Raw genomic sequence first — 20,152 nt, forward strand, 5'->3', positions numbered from 1 at the left:
TGAAAAAAAAAATCAGTAATTCGATCTCATCGTTAATAAGTGAAACAACATCCACATCCATATGAAGAGGCCCCCTCCTGAGCCCCCATCTCCCGGCCCTCCCCCGACACGAACCACCCGTGGCCGCTCAGCTCCTTCTGGAGCTCCTTCACGCAGAGACACGTATGTTTTTGTCCTCGTCCCCTCTTTACACTTCAGGTACACACTATTCACAATTCCGCCCTTTCTCTTTCACGGAATCCATCTTGGAGATCTCTCCGCATCGGTTCATGAGGGCTCCCCTCGTTCTAACAACTACACAGTATTCCCAAGAATGGATGTTCCTACCACTTTTGTTTAACCAGCACGGCAGTTTCCCACCTACACTTTGTGTGTGAGGAAACTGATGTCCGCGAGAAATAACCTGTCCAAGGTCACTCAGCCTGGAATCCCGGCCTCCTGATTCCCAGTCCACTGCCCTTCTGAAAAGGGCCTTGTTCTGGGCAGGAAGGTGGAGGCTAAACTTTATCTCCCCCACCCCCCCGTATCTCTGCCTGGCCTATTTCCACCTCTGAGTTCTGAGACTGTCACCAGCTAGACCCCAAGAGCTGACCTTTACTGCTCACCTGCTTGGTTCCACTGACCGTTGTCCCACATTCTTCCTTAAACTCTTCTTTCTTTATTTTTAATACGAAATTTATTGCCAAATTGGTTTCCATACAATACCCAGTGTTCATCCCAACAGGTGCCCTCCTCAATGCCCATCACCCACCCACCCTCCCCTCCCTCCCACCCCCCATCAACCCTGAGTTTATTCTGTTTTTAAGAGTCTCTTATGGTTTGCCTCCCTCCCTCTCTCTCTTTTTTCTCCCCCTCCCCCATGGTCTTCTGTTAAGTTTCTCAGGATCCACATAAGGGTGAAAACATATGGTATCTTTCTCTGTATGACTTATTTCCAGCTTATCTCTTAACTCAGGCAAAAGACCTGCGGGGCAAAATATCCTGTGATGGAAACTGAAACAACCCCAAGCAGTAACAACTGCCTGGACAGGAGCTCTGGTGGCCCAGACCACCCAGACCAGTTTAAGCTTAACACCTACCCTGACTCACACCTGTGCAGACGGACCCTGGCGTGGCCTACAGTTACCTTTACCTCCTCATGATACTAAAATCTCCACCCAACGAGCCTCAGCCTCATTTACGTTACGATGTACGTATGGGCATGTTTCCTTAAGGAACAGGCGTTGACCTTCTGCTCGCCTGTGCATGCGACGACATGGCTCCCCATCTAAATGTTCATCCTAAATAAAAGAAACCTACTCACCCTCGTTCAGGGAGTCACGACTTTGGAAGATTTTCCCCACGATCTCATTTGCTGCAAATAAAGTTTCCTTCGTGCGATTACCCACCTGTAGGTTCTACCTAGGACCCCCCCACCCCCAAGGAGCGAACTCACACGAGTTAGCTTACTCTGACTGTCCTGCTCTGGGCTCCGAAGGTAGCAGGTTCTGCACCCTTCTTGAAGAAAGAGGGGAGCCTTACCTTGAGGAAAGAGGGGAACCTTACCTTTGCGTGACCTGTCCCTCCTAACCCTTGAATGCTGTGTCCAGGGCTTTGGGGGTGCAGCTACGCCTGGGCTGTAGGCGGGCAAGTCTCCTTCTTTTGTCCCAACAGTGGAGTCACCGGTCCCTTAAATGTCTGGCCCCTTGGGGGCGATCCCTTACTGAGCCTCCACAGCTGCCCCAGCTAGATTGGCATGCTGCTCTGGTGGGGGAGGGGAGGGGGGAAGTAAGGCTGGAGCCAAGGCTGGAGGAAATGCTGGGGACCAGGCGTGTGGGCAGGAGCCTGAGGGTGGTGGTCCAGGCTTACTTTTCCTGTTCTCTTTCGCCAGAGGTTTTGGTTCTCACTGCTGGTGGGCGGGACCTCGCTGAGCTGAGGGGCTCAGGGTAGCATGTGTGTGCGCACACGCACATACATACACATATGTACATGTGTGCACAGTCCAGTGGGGCCGGAGTCAGGGAAGTCTGCCACTTCGCATACATCCAGGGGGCACCGTTCATGTTGGACTCTATGTGTGGTGCCTGCATGGCTTAAGTGGCCTCACAGGGCCACCCTGGAGGAGGAGATAGACATGTTAGCTCCCCTCCCCCTTCCCACTCCTACAGCTCAATCGTTCTCTAATCCAGGTAGAGGGTAAGAGGGCCTACCCTCCTGTTGGAGGATGGCTGGAGAGCATGCCCATCCCCCGCTCTGGGACCTGCATCCCAGCTGTTCAAAGCCCCTCCCCGTTCTTTCCTTATTGTCTGCACGCTTGGGACAGTCTACCAACACACATGAGGTTCTGGTGCTTTGTAAGGACTCACTGGTCGGTCAGCAGCCCTGCCCTGGATCCTCCCATGCCCTGGAGTGACCCCCGCCTGCCAGCAGCAGCATCACAGCTACTTTTGCTGCATCCCTGAGGGCAGGGGTAAGAATAGAGCAGGAGTGTCCGGGTGGCTCAGGATCTGAGCCCTGGGGCAGAGTCCCTGGGCGCTTTGGCGGGGAGGCTACTGTCAGCCCAGGCCTTATAAGGGAAACGTCCAGGTTGCAGCTGCTATTGGGACCTGTAGGGCTCATGGGATAAGTGGGCTGGCCTACAGGGAGGAGCCTGGGTGTGACCTGAAAGTCTCCCTGCCCGAGCCTTGGCCTCTCTGGCCCATCTGTCGGAGCTGGTGGCCTTCCAGACACTTTGCCTTCTCTGGAAGCCTCCCATACCTGGCCTTGAGGCTCCTCATGGTCCAGGCCTCCTGGATGGGTTGGAGGTGAGGGTGCAGGAGACCCTGCCAAAATCAAATGGATTTGGCCCATACTTCCAATCTCCATAGGGGGCACTAGGGAGCTGGAGGGTGTGCCTCTGCATGTGTGTGCGTGTGTGTGTGTGTGTGTGTGTTGTGTGAGCGTGTGCATAGAGGGTGCACAGAGACCAGGCGCTAGGGACCTTGAGTGTGTGTGTGTGTGTGTGTGTGTGTAGAGGATGCACAAAGACCGGATTACAGGGAGGCAGGGAGGGGAGAGGCAATTACACGGACGCAGGAGGCTAGTTTTGCTCAAAATGCTCCGTTTATTGCTCTATTCAATGACCACGAGCAAATTATAAAAAGACACCAAATGTCTCTGTCTGCCGTGGAATAAATATTTAAAGTCAGCAATAAAAACACGTGGCTCCAAGATAACACATGTTGCCAAGAGTCATGCACGCCCGACTGACGGGCTCTCAACACACGCATGGACACAGGAACACACGCAGAGCTACACGCAGCGAGACTTCTGGGAAGGCTTTCCCACGGTGACACAGAAAAGTGTTCCACACGGATCTGGGGCCCAGACCCACCCCACCCTCAGAGCTCCCCCTTCTCCTACCCCCCACCAGGGCTCAGGTCCTCTGGGTTCACAGCCCCCCTCTGTCCCCTGCTTCCTCAATGCCTCACAGGCTGGTCACTGCCTCCTGAAGGCATCTGACACCAAGAGGTCATCCTGGCTGTGATACTCCCCCCACCCCAACCCAGAGACCTCTCACCCAGCTGAGATCTCTCGGCCCATTCCTCAGGCGCTCCCCATCCCGAGCTCAGTAACTGGGGCAAAATGCAATCTGCCAGGTGGGAAGTGGGGGTGGGGGCCCAGGGCAGGCGCCTCTGCCTGGGCTACTGTGGGGCTGGAGCTCATCACCCCTTTCCCCGGGCCGAGGAGACACAGTGTCCGGTACAGACAGCAGAGATGGACGGACAGACAGACACGCTACAGCGGGACGCTTGCGGCACAGAAACGTTTTGGATCAAGTAGCAATGGAACTATCATTAAAAACTGAGGCCCCAGGTCTGCATGGCATGGGTCAGGCCCCGGGGCCCCAGGCCTGGCCTGGCACATCCCTCTCCCACCCTGCCCCAGTCCCCAGTATGTACAGTAGGAAGAGCTATGTCGGGGAGCAGGGGCCAGGCCAAGGCTGCCGGAGGAGGGAGGAGGAAGGAACAGACTAGAGAGAAGGAAGCAGGAGGGGCAGGGACGGGGGGCAGGCGGGGACCCGAGGCAGGGCCCCGCATGTAACCGGGGGGGAGGGCCCAGACTCAGGTTGGGCGGTGCCCAGAGGACCTCGGGGCAGGAGCGCAGTCACTCTGGGGACTGGCGTGACAGCTGCTTCTCGTAGAGGCTCATGACATGGTGTACAAACTGGTATTGCTCACATGTCTGGATCATGCCGCCCCTGCGGGCAGAGATGCACAGCGGAGACGGGATGGTTGAGAGACGACGGGCTGCGGGAGGGTGCCCCCAAACCCACGACTGCCCATCATTCGCGAGGGGCCTGGTCTTTGTGTAGCGCGGAGGGGTCAACCCTTGCCAGCCACGTCCCTCTGCTCCTTCCTGTCCCGCCCAGCTCTGGCGCACACAGCAGGGACAGAGAGGATGTGCCCCACCACCCCTCCCCCCTCCCCCCTCCCCAGCTGGGTTCCTTTCCCCTCCTCATCCAGCCAGCAGCTGTCTGGATCCAGCTCCTCTCCCCATCTGTGTCCTCCACTCCCCATCCGCCAGCACGTCCATGTGCCGTGGGTCCTCCTGCCCCACACCCCACGCGTGCCTCAGTCTCTCCTCATGCGCCCCCCCCCCCCCGCCCCGTGCACGGGCCGACCTGTCCTGACGGAGCTGGCACGTGGTCTTAAGGATGTCCACCACTCCCTCCTGCCGCAGCTGCTGGCAGCAGATGCTGGTGGCGATGAAGCAGCCCGTCCTCCCAATCCCTGCACTGAGGGCAGAGGGGACGCTGGGGTAAGGAACGGATCGGCGTGGGGAGCAGGGAGGCTGTGCTGCCCCGGTGGGTGGCTGGGAGGACCCACCTGCAGTGGACGACGATGGGGGCGCAGCGGGGCCCCTCCTGCCGGGCGGCCTCCTCCACCTCCCGCACCAGGTGCAGGAGTGGGGGGGCCCGGTCTGGGGTCTTCTGGTCGGGCCAGGACGTGAACCAGTAATGCTTCAGGCCTCGCTCTTCGGTCCCGCTCTGTCCAGGAGACAGAGACCCACCCCAGATACATGTGAACTCTTAGAGTCCCCAATGCAGCCCAAAGTTGGGGAGGGAGCAGCAAGAACACAGTGGGGAGACCCCGGCGTGGGACCCACGGCCTCTGCCACCTACACCGCACTGCTCGTACTGCTCAGTGGCATCAGAGACCCACAGCCAGCTTGGTAGTGGAAGCTGCTCAGTGACAACTGGTCTTCCCTGGTCCGTTCTGCCCCAACAACTCCAGGGTCCTCCAAGAGAGGCAGAGAGGCCCTCTCCAATCCGCTCCTGTCCTCTGCTCCCTTATCTTAAACAGCCGGGTCACCCCTCAGTCTCATGACCCGGAGCCTGGGGGCTCTCCCGCTCACGTCACTACGCTTCGCCTGCCACCACCCCCAAGTCTTGTCAGTGTTCTTGCCTCTCCACCAGCTCCACCTCCGCTTCGCCCTTTATCGTGTCTCCACCGTCTCTCCCTCCTCCCTGACTGCTCTATCCCCACAGTGGCCAAACGTGGTCCGTGTGCAGCACAGATCTGGACACGCTGCTCTCCTGCTCAGAACTCTCCAACGGCCCTTGTTGCTCTCCGAATAAAACCCACTCTCCTTACTCTTCAGTCTGGCAAATGAGACACACCGTATAGGACCTAGCCCTCCAGGCCCGTCTCCTACCCCTGAACACGGGTAGTACTCAATCTGGAGTGCTTCTGCACTCCAGATGGTTTGTACATAAAACCTCTGCTGTGCGCGCACGCGTGCACACACACACACACACACACACACACACACACACGGAGCTATTCCAACTTCTGTGCCTTTCTTTTTAACTTTTTTCTCTGCCTGGAATGTTTTCTCCCTTGTTTGCCCCTAGTCAACTCCTACTCATCCTGCCAACTCCATTCAGCACCACCACTTCCAGGAAGCCCTCCCTGAACACCCTGGCTAATGGAGTGGCCTTCTTCTATGTTTTTGCCAGTCTCTAGCCTGGTACTTACCATTAGGGGTGCTCCTTTAGGAGAGAGTCCAGGCTTTGGACAGTCTGTGTTCCCAGTACCCACCCAGAACGAGGTGTAGGGAGGCTTCTTGCAGAGACTCATGGACTCATGGACAAAAGTAAATACTCCCCACGGCAGTGTGACAATGAGGCAGCCCTCACCTCACCTCAGCCTCTCTTTCTGGGGAAGCAGAAAGCTTCCTGGTACTTGGCTCACCTCTCCCAGCCTTTGGGGTTATTACATTGGGCTCTACCCAATCCAGAGGATTCCTAAGGAACAATCTCCTCTCTTATGCTGAGCCTAGAAGAAGCACCACTTCAGGGTGGGAGGATACCTCCCCCCCACTCTTTTGGGCTGTTTTGTATTGCTCTTATTTTGTATGTCTTCCTTTTTTTTTTTTTTCTCCCTTTTTGTGTAACCATGACTTTCCTGTGCAACCCAAACGCAGCAAGAAGTGTCTGCCCTCTGGTGGACAGATTGAATACTACAGGATCTCAAAGTTCTAACGGACCTTCAATTCTAAGGACTGGAGGTTGTTTGGAGATCTCTTACCCAGGCAGTTCTGGACTTGAGTGTATCTGAAGCAGAGTTGGAAGGCATCATGAATGACAGTGTAGACAGAGAGAGAGCCCAAGAGCATAAAATACAACTGATATCTGGTCCTGCCTCTGGCCCCCAAGTCCATTCACCCCTCCCTCATCCCTGTTTATCAGTACATCCTGAGAGTGACAGAGGCCCGGATTTCAGCTACAGACCCTGTTATCTGTGGAGGCCCCCGGTCATGGTCCTGTCCCCCATCCTCCCAGTCCGGCCCAGTCCGGCCCAGCCCAGTCCCTGGCCTCACCCTGAGGGAGATGAGTCGCAGCCGGTAATCCTCGGTATGAATGACTTTCTGCACAGTGATCTCCACTCCGTCGTACATCACCTGCTCCTCCGGCCAATACTCAGTGCACTTCTGCAGGGGCCCAGACCAGGCTGCAATACACTCCCAGTTCCCCACCCGGTTTCCCCAGTGCCCCACCAGGGCCAGCAGGGCAAGACATAAAAGGACAACAGGTTCGCAGTTAGACGGCAGTTCAAACCTCAGCTTCATAACCTGTATGCTACTTCCCTTTTTTGAGCCTCAGTTTCCTCATCTGGAAACCGGAAGTGATGCCTACTCTGAAGCACTCTAGTGGGGATTCGATTAAATGAGCTACTATGGGTAAAGAAGTAGCCGGAGTGGGCCCCAGCGGGCAGGGAGGCAGGACCCGATCAGAGCATAAGCCGGGCAGGTGGAGAGGGCAGGGCCTGGACTTAACCTCGCTCAGCTTCCCATTTCCTCCCCTTGGCAGTGGCGTGAACACTACCACCCTCACGAGACTGTTGTAAGGATTCATACGGAAACAAGATGCTTAGCCGAGGGCACAGAGCAGCAGACGCCTGGCAGCGGCATGGGGTGCCTACCTCATTCATCTCCTCGATGTTGGTGATCATGACGATGATGGGTGTCTGCTCCTGCCACACCATGCGCCAGAAGTCGCTGACCGTGCTGACGATGGGTCCCTGCGTGGCAATGTACACCTTCTCCTCCCCACCGTAGCCCTGTGGCCAGCCAAGTCCAGGCTATCAGGGTCGGACGCAGCGCTCCCTGGGCCCAGTCCCCACACTCAGGCCCTTCCCGGGGGGGCTGGCAGGAGCCATGCTGGCTTAAGGGCAAGCCTGGAGGTCAGATCCTGTTGGCTTGGGCCTCCCTTTCAGGGAGAGGTCGCTGGGATGGGGCTACGTACCCGGATGTAGTTGGCGTTGATGTAGGAACTCAGAGGGTCATCGGGGTCTGGCGAGGTCAGACATACTCTGCTGTGGGGGTCTGGGGTGTGGGGGGGTGGAGACAGGTGAGGCTGATATTTGACAGAAGCAGCACCCCTCTAGTGCAGGGCTCACCTTATCTGGCCCACTTCCGGGCACCCACATTTTTCCTGGGACTCCTGAAGTTCCTCCTTCGCCTACCCACTAGCAAAACACAGGCCCGTCTCCGTGACCCTGGGTCTCTACCTCCATAGCATCATTGCCTGCCCCCTGCCTGTGTCCCTTAAGCTGCCCGGGGCTCACTGTGCATCATGTTCTGGAGAGGAGTGAGCTAAGTCCAGAAAAGGAATTACCTACAGTGTACATCCTGGTCGGCAGGGGTGGCAGAGTTTGGGTACGCACGGTCACTGATGTGCTGTGCACACTTGAAAAGCACACGTCCTTCCTAAGCCTCGACTTTCCTATCTGTAATACGGGGGGTAGACACGCCCACTTCCCAGCGTTACTGGGAAGCTAAACGAGAAAACAGCTGTGAAAGTGCGAGGTAAACCGTCAAGTGCTTTATAAAGAGCTATTAAGATCTGGGGGTAGAGAGCCAAGGGAGAGCCCAGGGATGGATGAAATGGTAAGGTCTTAGCAGCAGGTGCACGTGTGCACGGAGGGCTTTTTCCTTTTTCTCCCAGTCTATTCCCGTGTCAAATCCCACAGCCACAGATTCTCACAACCTCCTGCTCCTCTTCTTGGAGTAGAATCTGTTTTGTTCCAGCTACAGCCTCCCTGAACTGACTATTCTGTCAGCCAGCAGAGGCTGGGACTGGGACGGGGAGGCCATGTGAGGTGGGCAGGGAGTTGGCTGGGGGCCCGGGGCCCTGGCCTCTGGTCTGGCTCTGTCACCAGCTCACTGTCTTAGCCCTTCTCCGGGCTTCGGTTTCTCTCCCGAGAAGCTACAGGCTGAACTACAGGCACATCCGGCATACAGTCTGGGGCTCTCCGAGGCAGCACAGGGGAGCCAGAGGGCGGGGTCCAGGTCCTGGCTCTGTGACTTGCTACGAGTGCCAACGGGCACGATTGCCTTAGTTCCCCTGTGCTGCGTCTGTGAACCGGAGACATCCCTTCCGTCATGGCCCCGCTGGTCTTGTAAAAATAAAAGGAGTGAATGGTATCTAGGTGTCCTCAGGCCAGTAACTTAGCCCAGCACGCACTGTATCGCACAGCACGTAGCTGTGATCGCTGCCATTATTACAAGTTTCCCTGTAGGTTAACAGGTCGAGAGGATCCCAGACCTGGTAGGAGAAACAGGAGGTGACCCTCACAAGCCTCCGTTCTCCGGACCTTTTATGGGGAGGCGAGTTCTTCTCCCTCCCATGAAGTCCTGGCAGGTGATCTGGGGGTGGGGCCCCCTTGTGGACAGGGGCACAGAGAGGTTAGGAGTGGAGGAGGGAGGGTCCATGAAGGAGACTCTGGGTGGCCAGCAGAAGAGAGGAGCAGGGAGTGCTGAGGGGCCACCTCCCTGCCTGCCCAGATTAGGTGCTAGAAGTGGGCACACCCCTCTTTGACCAGCCACCAGGGCCTCTGGCGTTAAAGAACCACTGTGGGAACGGGAATGGTTCTACTGACCCCACTGAATACTGCCTCCGCGCCTGGCACTGTGCTGGAGGGTAGGGACTCCCCGACAAACAGGACACGGTCCCTGCCCCCAAGTGCCAGGCAGGCAGACAAGCAGCGTGTGGTCTGAAAGCACCCAGGCTGGGTCTGAAGGCCCTGTAGGAGCAGGGGTAGGGAACACCATTCTGTCTGATGCCAGTGCACGGGGCCAGGCGGGGGGTGGTGACATGAGGTGGTGAGGAACCAAATGACAAAGGGTCTTATAAACCATGCTTATAAGGCTGGACCTGAACCGGAGGATTATAAAGGTGGCAATGACAGGGTAAAGGAGAAGAATGACATGACTGGATGTCTGCTTTGCACCATTTCGGGGACAATGGTAGATGACGGACAGGAGGGGAGACCAGCCGGGAGATTATTGCCCAGCCCAACTCCAGGGGCATTATGTCAGTGCAGTCCATGTAAATGGCACCCCTGGAATTGGGCAACATACAAGCCCTGAACCCCAAAAAGTCATTTGGCAGTGAGGATGGCGAGGGAGAGCTGATACAAGATTTCCTTCCTTCCTTCCTCCCTCCCTCTCTTCCTCCCTTCCTCCCTCCCTTCCTTCTATCCTTCCCACCCCTCCCTTCCTCCCTCCCTCATTCAAACAGGAGCAGAATGTCTGCTATGTGTCAGGCACTATTTTGGTACTTGGGACACAGTGGCAAACGGACAGAAAGCGCTCCCCTGTATCTTGTCCTCAGTGCTGCCAGCTGGGTTACCGGTCCCTTTGCCCTAGTAACTGTCCACGGATCTGTTTCTTCCATTAGACTGTGAACTCCCTGTGTCTCATTCATGCCTGAATTCTCATCCCCTGGGGCAGGGGCTCAGCAAATGTGGGCCAAACGAATGAGAGAACAAGCCTCGGGGTGTCCTGGATCTGGTGGGCCTCTGCCAAGCCTGACGTGTCCTCTGTCACACACACCCCCGCGCGGATCCCGGGCTCTGAGGCACAGGGTCAATTCTTGCTGGCCACAAGAGGATTCTCTGTTGAGCTCCAGGGCCTGCAGGCTCAGAGCATGGTGGAAGTGGCCCAGGGCCTCTCAGCAATCCAGTGGGGACCGCTGGAGCGATGGCCGGGCTCCCAGCCTCCCCCAGGGGTCATTCCGAGCGGCCAGCAAAGCCCCCGGTTCTGGGGTACCCGAGGCCCTCCCTTCACGCGGGGCTGCCTGGTTGGAGGGTGGCAAGATGAGGGACGAGGTGAACAGCCCTGAATAATGCATCCTGGCCTTAAATGGTGCTTTGTTTAACCGGAACTACCTAGAGACTGTGTAACCATAGCAACCACAAGTCGATATTTTAAAAGTTAAAAATAAGTCATGACATCTTACATGTTGTTGGAGATGCTGATGGGAAAACTGCTTTTTTAAAGCCTCGTTACTCCACCAACCGAGCAGAGTAGGTTGGTGGGGACTCACTTCCAACACGTCACCCCCTAAGCCAGCCTTGGGGCCTGGGGCCTGAACTTGGCAGGGGTGACAGGCAGACAGGGGCTTGATGAAAGTTATCCGAAAATGACACCCCAGGCTGAAAGAGGAACATTCGGTCACCTGGTCTAACTGTCCCTCTCAGACCTGCCAGGGGACTGACCATGCAGCTTCATTTGCACACCCTGAGTGACGTGGAGCTCACCCTCTGACAGGCAGCTCATTCCCTTGTGGGGCGTCCCTTCCTGTGAGAGGACTCACAACCAGAACAAAGTCAACTCAAGGTAGACCAAAGAGCCCAGTTCCGGGGTCAAGGAGGCCCAGTTTGAAACTTCCTGGCTGCGTGACTGTGGATGAGCCCATCAACCTCTCGGAGCCTTCATTTCCTCCCTTCAAAATCTGCCCACTCTGAAGAGATAAAAGAGAGTGAAAATACTCTCCAGTCACCACGCACCGTCTAGGAGCTCTTACGACCTTCACTCTTTCTCTCTGGGTTTCCAGAGCCAGGCACAGCCAGGGCAAGGGTGAAGGAAAGAACTAACCTCTGCCCTGAGCAGGGAGACTTTCCCGGCACTCGGTACCCCCGAACCCTCCTTCCCTCCTACTCGTGACCCTGAAGGCCTAGCTCAGGGCAAGGGGCACCCAGGTGAGGGTGAGCCTGCCCTCACCTTCTGGGGCAGCGAGTACTCACTGGGAAGGATGGTTTTGTACCGGTTCTTCCGCACCAGCCCAGGGATGTCATACTCCTTCGGATCCACAAAGTTCATGGGGATTTCCTGCAAGATGAGGACACGGGGGAGTTAGCAGCTGTGGGCTGGCTCTCACAGACGTTGGAATCCAGGCACCGGTGTGCCCCTAACTTCTAGTCCAGACGCTTGCTTGAGTGCATGCCTTCATTCAGTAAACATTTAGTATTAAATGAGTCACTGCACATAAAAAGCATTTAGAATAGCACCTGGCACGTAGTGAGTAAATAATAAATGTTATTATTATAGTCGATCAAGGGCCAACCTGGCACATAGTAGACACTCAATTAATGGCTGCTGAACAAAGAACAAGGAGAGAACCAGGGACCTGACCAATCACACTCCCTGCGCTGCAGCCAACCTGAATGGCTTCACGGATCCGGGTTCCCACCCAGGGCGTCCCTACCGCAGGAGCTCAGGCAGTGCCTCACTCTTTGTGGTCAACATCCACCCCATCCTCTGTCCTGTCCACCTTAAATGCCATCTCCTCCAAGAAGCCTTCCCCGATTCTCCCCGGGGAAAAGAGCCTCCTTCTGAGCTCCCAAGGATATGTTTGCACCTCCCAATCATGCTCTGTGTCGAGAGCCCCAAGTTCACACTTCTCCACCTGGCATGTGAGGTCGCCTTGCATCCGGTCTTTGTTTACCGCGGGTTGTTCTCAGTGACCCACTCTCTAGTTACAGGCAGGTCTCTTCTGTGCTGCAAATACGTCCCTCTCCATCCCGCTCCAGGTCTGAGCTCCCAGCGTGCCTTCTGACTCTGCTAGTCGGGAGCCCTGATCCCACCCCTCTCCACCTGTCCAAACAGTTCCTAGGCTATAAATTCACCTCTTGGCCCCTCCCCACTGTTCTCTGGGATGACTCCCCAGTGCCTCGGGCTTCTTCACCACCCGCCCCTTCCATCTGACCCCGCTGCTCAGCGCCTGACTACACGTAGTTTCACAGTGTCCACAGTTTTTGGACATAGTAAGTATGGGCTTTAAGTATTGAGAAAGATTCACTTTCTTGGGTTACTGTGAGAATCGAAAAAAACAAAAAAACAACCCAAACCAAAACCAACGTGTCCAAAAGTGCCCATGCAGGCCATGTTCTTTTCTCTCTGGGCAAAGTCAACAACAATCTACCGAACAGGAAACACCAGAGAGGATTCAAACCCCTTCTTCAAGGGGAGGTGATGATGGGGGACACAGAGCAGAACTGAGGCTCCGGTGGTTAAGGAAGGCTTTCTGGAAGCACCCAGTGGGGCAATGATGTGAGTACAGGCATGGGAGGAGAAGCCCGGGGGTAGGGGGAGGTGGTGGTCCAGTTTGAAGTGGACAGTCGCTCTAGGGGTGGGGGGCATAGGGCTGAACAAAGAGGCTGGGCTAGCCCAACTCGGCTAAGACAGGCGATGCCCAGCCCTGGAGAATGTGGAGCAGTGGGTCGGAGAGTGACTGCGGTTTTCACAGAGGAAACGGCCATCCAGTCCAGGTAGGAGACAAGGTGGCCTGGGTTAGGGGAGCTGAGGGAGGTTCATGGCTTCCCCATCCCTCTGGCCTTTCCCCGAATACTCAAGGCCTCTTTCCCATTCCTGCCCATACTGGTGAGTTACCGGATGGGTAGGTTTGAGTGAGGAATCAGCTTTGGACCCAAGCCCTTCCTTCCTCCTCCTTTGGGGACCCTCCTGCAGAGAAACAAACATAGGGATGGCCCCCATGGGGTGTGGGGTGCACCAGCTGGGGTGGGTCGAAAATCTGCAAATTCTGGGGGTCAGTATTAGAAAGCTCACTATTACGACGCACCTAAGCCTCATTTCACACTTTGCCTTCATCAACGAAAATAAAGGAGACACTGTCATTACGTCTTAGCTGATGACTGGTTGGGGGCTCAGGCAGGTAAAGCAGGTAAATGTCATTTATCGGGCCCCTCAAAATCCCACAAGAGGCAGCTGGACCAGGCTGCTGCAAAGGGTCTAGAGGGGGACGGGGTGACTGGAGGGATGTCAGAGGATGAACGACGCTTAGTGATGTCAGCCGGGCGAAGGGAGGGAAAACAGGAAGTCAGAAGGAAGGCATTCTTTGACTTTCAAAGCACCGCAGTGGGCAGTGAGGACTTGGGGACGCCACCGAGCACCAGTCACCCAGCGGAGCCCTCTGCACACATTAGCCATGTCTTTCATCCCTTGCAACATTCCTATGATTTCTACCCCCATTTTCCAGGTGAGGAAACGGAGGCTCAGAGGGGAAGCAGCTCACCCAAGATGGTGGGAGAGCTGATAAGGAAATAACAAATCCATCAGACGCTGGGTTCTGGGCACCCCCACCACTGCCTTGCTAGGTGCGTGATCGGTGTGAGCAGAAAGGTCTACCCAGAGTGGCGTGACTGGCACGGGAGGACTCACAAAGAATTCTGCCTGCAGCAGGAAGGGGTCCAGGGCCTTCTCGTGAAGCTCCTTGGCCTGCAGGACACGGGAGGCGCTGAGCAGGTACTCGCGGGCTGACTCCTCACGTGGGGACATGAGATAGCCGAAGCCCTCCTCATTGCAGCCTGGTGTGCACATGTCCAGGGTCAGGGAGACATTGGAGCCCCTCCTGGATGGACCGGGAAAGGGGGAGTGAGTCTCAGGGGCGGAGAGGTGGGGAGGGAGAGATCAAGGGTGGCAGCGGGAGGAGTGGGAGGGCGACAGCGCCCCTGACGGGAGCAGCATGAGTCTCAGCTCCGGGGCTTAGGCCTGATTCCCCGTCTCCTGCCTCCTGCAATGGAGATGCTAACGGAGGTGGGGGGCTTGGGGCCCCGGTTCCAGAGGTTCCATCCAAGGCGGCCTCAACACAGCCGTCCCCGGACTCTCTTCTGTCGCTGCCCAGAGGCAGTGCCCAGCCCTATGGCCCCAGGAAGCTCATGAGAGAGGGCACCTGCCTAGAGCAGGGAAGCGACGCTCTACCCTCCGCATCATGGCCTCGGTCCCGCCAGTCCTGGCTGACGCTGGCCATGAGTCATGGAAATCTCATCCAGGAGAGGCCAGGCCCCTTGGCTGTCAGGGGAAGACGGAGTCCCAGGGCTGCATAGCAGCAGCAAAACTGTCTGCACTGGACAGGCTCTACCCCATTCAGTGTCTAAAGCGTCAACAGAACAGTTGAAGGGTGCTGACCACATAGAAAGGGAAAGCAAGTCCCAGAGAGGGGACAAGAACTGCCCAAGCTCACACAGTAAGGGAATCGCAGAGCTGAAACTAAAAGCTAGGTTTTCTAACTCCTCGTCCAGGGCTTCTTCCAAGATATCATGTGGAGAACTCAAACCTGGTGTGATCCAGCTTACCTAATGAGGCTCTGAAAAGGTGCTGACACCTCCCAAAGTATGTTCTGGGGAATACTCCGGGACATTCTATAAAAGCAGGAATGCCACACGCTACCCGCTTGCTGATTTACAATGAACGCAAGCGTGTTACAGGCCCTGACAAGTCCTGTAATAAGGGAACCTACCCGAACTTACTTGAGCACGGCAGCGTATGTGTGAGCATGCACACACATACACCTGTATGTGCCTGTGCGCTCGTGTGCACTAACGGCACTTCTCAGCATTTACCTTGGGGCACTCTGATCTATAGGAATCAGACCTGACGAGCATGTGTCTACACTGGCTAAACTAAGAGGCCAGCTCTATCCTGGGCCCTGGGAGTCAGAGTCAGGCATCTGCCCTTCTGATGGGGAGCTGAGAGCTCAAAAGCCCATAGAGCCCACCCCTTCTCCACCCCTCCCACCTTTCCTGTAGACCCATGGACTTGACGGTGAGTGAGGCCGGGTCGGCCTCTGGCTTGATGTCCATCACGAAGTCAAACACAGGAGTCTCAGGGACAGGGTCCAGGTCTAGGAAGTCATCCTCGACCTTCTCTTCCATCCACTCGGAGTAGGTGAAGGAAGGCTGGCGGCTCACGGACTGGCGTCTATCCTCAGGGCGCGGTGGGGCGGGTGGCTCTGGGGGAGCCCTCAGGAGGTGCCACACCTAGTTGGGAAGACACAGCATCGTGGACCTGGGGCCGTGTCAGCTGGCCCCTGAGTGACGGGGTGTCCGTGAGATGGAGTCCCCTGCCCTCAATGAGTCTAGAGCAGCCCTGCTCTCCTGGGAGCCGTCTGCATAGCACCACCCTTCACCTAGATGGGAGTTTCCAGTCCCCACCCGACTCCCTGCCCCCACCCTCCCCCAACCCTCAGTCTCTTGTGGACTGAGGTCTTCTCGGTGGGGTGTGGGGCTCCTACACCAGTCTTCTCTGGCTTTAGTCCTTCCCTCAGCTTAGAACATCGCAAACCCATCTTCAAGAAGAAGGTGTCCCTCAACCCAGGCTGGGCTCACCAGTGGAAGGGCACAGATACCCTGTCCTTGCCCCGACCTGAAACATCTAGCTCGGAAATCAAGTGGGAGCTGGTGGGGACTGGGCCTCAGGGTCAGAGGAGGGGTGCACGGAGGTCAGGCCAGGAGGTACCTTACCAGGGTGGTAATGAGGATCACAGACAGAGTAACCAGCAGCAGATTGGGGACTTCCCAGGTCCCAATGCCCAGCCAGGCCTGGGGAACATGAGACAGACAGTCACCACAGGGTGGTGGTGGCGGGGGGCCAAGTTCTCATTCATTCCGGCAGCCACAGAACTGAGGCTCTGAAAGCTGCTGACCAGGTCTGGGTGGGGAGCAGGGAGATGGGTTTCAGGGGCATGGAAGTATCTTCTGAACTCGGAGAAGCCCCATCCAGGGGTTGGTGGGGCTGGAGGTCCCCAGTCGCTCCCTCCTACCTTGGAGCTCCCTGGAGCTTACTCACCATGGGTCCCAGCTGTTCCGGGAGTGTGAGCAAGGAGGAGATGAGGTCTGTGGCATTCTGTGACCAGATGGGGCCATAGCCGCTGAGCCAGAGCACCCCGCAGGCAAGCTGGGGCAGCCAGGGGGAGCGGACTGAGTTTGGACCCTGGGCTCCCGGCCCCCATAGTCCCCCTGCAGAGCTCACCTGCAGCCTCAACCTGGCCCCCCCAAGGTCCAGACTGCAGAGCTCAGGGAAGAGCCCAGGTACTGTGTGCGCAGAGCAGGCCTCAGGACTCTCCCTGGAGAAAAGCTGACTGGAGGGAGCCAAGATAAAACCCTTCCCAGAAGGGACCCCCACCAGGTACCCACGTAAAAAGAAAAGTTTCCCAGAGATGTATCTCCATAGACGGGAAATTCTCAGAGAGACCCCTGCAGGCCTAGCTGCTGGGGAGGCCTCAAGTCCTGCTTCTCGGGTTAGGGAAGGCAGGCTGTGAGGGTCTTAGCTGCTGAGGCTGTAGCTGAGACCTCCAGCCTCCTGTACACACCAGCCCGAGGGCTTGGAGTCACTGCGGGACACCGAGAAGGCCCCTCACCTCCCACGATCCCCAGGTGGCCATCCTGGGGAGGACGCGGGGGGCCGTCCCTCCACCTGCCCTCAGTCAGGCCCTTGTAAGGCCTGTGATATCCTTACCAGGAACTGGGAGGCGGCCAACAGGCACAGGCTGTTCCTGACAGGGAGGGAGTGGCTCCCGACGCCTCGAGGTGGTGGCTTCTGAGCTGGCTCTGAGGGCTGTGAAGGCGGTGGGGGCGGTGGCATTTCTCTCGGAGAGTCCGCGAGCCCTTCGGCCTGGTCCAGCGCCTCCATCACTACCGGCTGGGGGTGACCTGTGGAAGGCGGGACACGCGCCCGGTGACTCGGGTCCTGCCGACCCACGGCGGGCCGCTCCTTCTGGGGTTGCTGTGGCTTCCGCTCAATCTGGGATCAGTCAGCGTGGCTCCACTTCCAGCCGTCACCCTCGATTAGCAAAGCAATATTCACCTACCTTCGTCAGAAAGAGCTAAGTGTGGGTGGACAAATTATTTCTCTTTTATTTCTCCAGTAACAGAGTTAAAATGGCAGGAGGTTTTTCAGGGAGTTAGCATCGCCGTGTTTACGCAGCTCCGTTCTTTTCCATTTCTTAAGGAAACAAAAAACAACCACCTCACACTCAATTAAAAGAGAGAGAGAGGAAAAAAAAGACACGGCGTAACCAGGCCGTGACCCTGAACAGCCCTCCCACGCCCGCCCTCCGGATTCGTGTCTTTTGTGGTCTGTGCCCCCTGGCTGAGGCTGGAGGCTGGACCCCGGGCAAGATCACAGCCACGCGGCCCTTCGCCACCTCAAGGCCACACCGTGGGGTGTGGAGGAAAATCTTGGTGTAGCAGAATTGGTATCAAAGGTCTAGTCCTGGGTCTGTGCCTGGCTGTGTGACCCTTGGAGAGTCACCCCCTCTCTGGGCTTTGTTTCCACACCCGGGAGACGGAGGTTCAGCTCAACCCTTGGATTTCCTCCTGCTTTAGGGAGCCCTGGTGTTTCCTCTCAGATAATTTCGACACAGGGCTCCGCTACTATGAACGTGTGATCACCACTGGCTTACGTCTGAGGCGCCGGCTGAAGTTTGGGATTCTGTCAGCACCCACGTTAGGGAGTCCCAGATGTTGGACGCCCTCCTTTGAACCCACCTGGTTTAATCTACTGCCAAGAAGAGAGGGACTAGCAAAGTGGGTGTGTGACAGCTTGGAGGTGGGGATGGGGCTGTCCATACAGCCCTGCGTCAATAGGACGATGGACCCCTTTTCTAGTCGGGTGATGAATAGAACACCCACAGCCAAGATCACATGAGGCCAACGGTTTTTCTGGCCGTGTGCTTGCTCGCTCACTGGACGCGTCCTGAGCGTCTTCCATGGCCCGGATCGACGGTGTGGTGCCAAGGGCCCAGGTCCTGGTGGCGGCTGTATTTGTGTCTATCACAGGCCCCTCCTCCTAGATGCTGACCTGGTACGGCCCCCCACGTATGTGTTCCAGCCACACTCCTTGCAGTGCCTCAGGTGAGCTCACCTACCTGCCCCGCTCCCCACGCCTCCCCCTGTGCTTTGCCAAAGCTATTCCCTCTGCCCGGAACATCCCTCCAGCATCCTGCTTCCCTCCCCTGCCCACTCCCCACACGCTGCCAAGTTAACTCCTATTCACCTTATAGAACTCAATCAGATGTCACCCACAGTAGGTCCTCCTCTGTCACATTTACCTAGCACCACGTGCCTCTCCATAACCACCACCAGCAAGGACACATGTGGAATGTGCCAGGCCCCGCTGTGGGTGCTTTAGACATGTGGATTCGTTCACTCTGCACAGCACTCGTATGAAGTCAGTATGCCAGCTGTCCTCATTTTATAGACGAGGAAGAGGAGGTCCAGAGAGGGTCCAAGACTCTCCCCAGGTCACTTAGCTAATAAGTGGCTGAGGTGGGTTCAAACTGAGGCATATAGACGGGCTCCGGGCTACACGGCACTGGCCTTGGTTTGTAAAATTATTTGTTGAATATCCTCTCTCCCACTTGTCTGTAAGTTCCATGAGGGTGGGAGTGGTGTCGGTTTGTTCATCACGACTGCCCACAGCATCTAGCAAAGCCCTGGCATGTAAGTCTGTAATAAATATTTACCAAATGAGCGAATGATGGTAGGCAAGTGCTAAGTTTCCACTCAGTTTTCTTACCAGATAAATGGGGATAACCACGTATTTCTTTGGAAAGCTATGATGAAGAGAGTCAATACTATAAATGAAACACTCCGCATGGCACCTGGCGTCCAGCCAGCGTTCAATAAATGTCAGATGATGGTAACAATGTTAGCACATAACCCCTGCCGTCGCCAGACTCCCAGTCTCATGGGTGAAACAGACCAGTGGATACGTGCCTCTCATCCAGTGCATTTCGTGGAAGATCAAAGTGCTGGTGGAGTCACTTTTGAAGGTTATCTACTTTTGCCCCTGGAGGCCACCTACATGGGCAGACAGCTCAGATCCTGACCAGCAAGGTGAAAAAGGAAAAGCCGCTGCTAAGAGATGGATCATGCAGGAAGCCGAGAGTTTCCTCTGTTGAGAAGCAGAGGCTGGATGACTCAAGTGGCAAGGTCTCCCTTCACACCCTCAGAAAATGCAGTCGAAGTGTGATGCCACATACGGAAGGGTGGGAGGGGTACGGGGTCACCTGGCTAGGCTCTGCAGTCACACTCCGTGGACCTCGGGCAGTCCCTTCTTCTCCCTGTGTCTCAGTTTGCTTCTCTGCAAAAAAGAGGGGCTCGACCTAGAACTTGGTGCTTCTCAGGTGTTTCTGCCATCCTCAGAGAGGGGCCATGGGTCTTTGTGGAATAAGAGGAACACGCAATGTTGGGCTTTTGCTGTTTTAAAATTCATGGGTGCTCTGTGTTCTATACTACGGTATATCTGTACTTGTTTTGATATTAAAATAATGGGCTTTTTCCCCTCCCAAAGCTTCGAATCAAATTTCTCCTTCAGGAAAATGTGCTACAATTTATCCTGTGGCTCTGCCCTGAGGGGTACACGCACCCCAGTCTGGGAAGCACGGAACCCGCCTGCAATAAAACATCATGCTGCTGTTACAAAAGATCCTGTAAATGAATATTTAATATCACGGAAAGAAATTTCGATGGCATGGAGAAAGGCAAGGTGACAAAACAGTATGATCACCCTGGCCTTAAAAATTAAGCAAGTATAAACGTGCGTG

The 20,152-nt window shown here is 56.2% G+C and overlaps 1 protein-coding gene across 5 annotated transcripts in view; it reads right to left on the minus strand.

Annotated features, from left to right (window-relative positions):
* Positions 1 to 3,059: 3,059 nt before the first annotated feature.
* PTPN5 (protein tyrosine phosphatase non-receptor type 5) overlaps positions 3,060 to 20,152 on the minus strand; it is a 55,892-nt gene continuing 38,799 nt past the window's right edge. For 2 of the 5 annotated variants that reach the window (XM_023239640.2, XM_023239641.2), the window contains 12 exons: positions 17,062 to 17,255; positions 16,393 to 16,500; positions 16,068 to 16,145; positions 15,343 to 15,584; positions 13,987 to 14,176; positions 11,553 to 11,637; positions 7,769 to 7,848; positions 7,446 to 7,583; positions 6,844 to 6,954; positions 4,848 to 5,008; positions 4,643 to 4,756; positions 3,060 to 4,219 (listed from right to left, as the gene is read on the minus strand). In XM_023239640.2, the coding sequence (XP_023095408.1) occupies positions 4,126 to 4,219; positions 4,643 to 4,756; positions 4,848 to 5,008; positions 6,844 to 6,954; positions 7,446 to 7,583; positions 7,769 to 7,848; positions 11,553 to 11,637; positions 13,987 to 14,176; positions 15,343 to 15,584; positions 16,068 to 16,145; positions 16,393 to 16,500; positions 17,062 to 17,255 (1,595 nt within the window). In that variant the 3' untranslated portion in view covers positions 3,060 to 4,125. Of the gene's footprint in view, positions 4,220 to 4,642; positions 4,757 to 4,847; positions 5,009 to 6,843; positions 6,955 to 7,445; positions 7,584 to 7,768; positions 7,849 to 11,552; positions 11,638 to 13,986; positions 14,177 to 15,342; positions 15,585 to 16,067; positions 16,146 to 16,392; positions 16,501 to 17,061; positions 17,256 to 17,413; positions 17,554 to 20,152 lie in introns of those variants that run through there. The other 3 variants (XM_045039048.1, XM_045039047.1, XM_045039049.1) reach the window with 3 other exon arrangements.

The sequence above is a fragment of the Felis catus genome, chromosome D1 (genome assembly GCF_018350175.1).
Source record: "Felis catus isolate Fca126 chromosome D1, F.catus_Fca126_mat1.0, whole genome shotgun sequence".
NCBI classification, from domain to species: Eukaryota; Metazoa; Chordata; class Mammalia; order Carnivora; family Felidae; genus Felis; species Felis catus.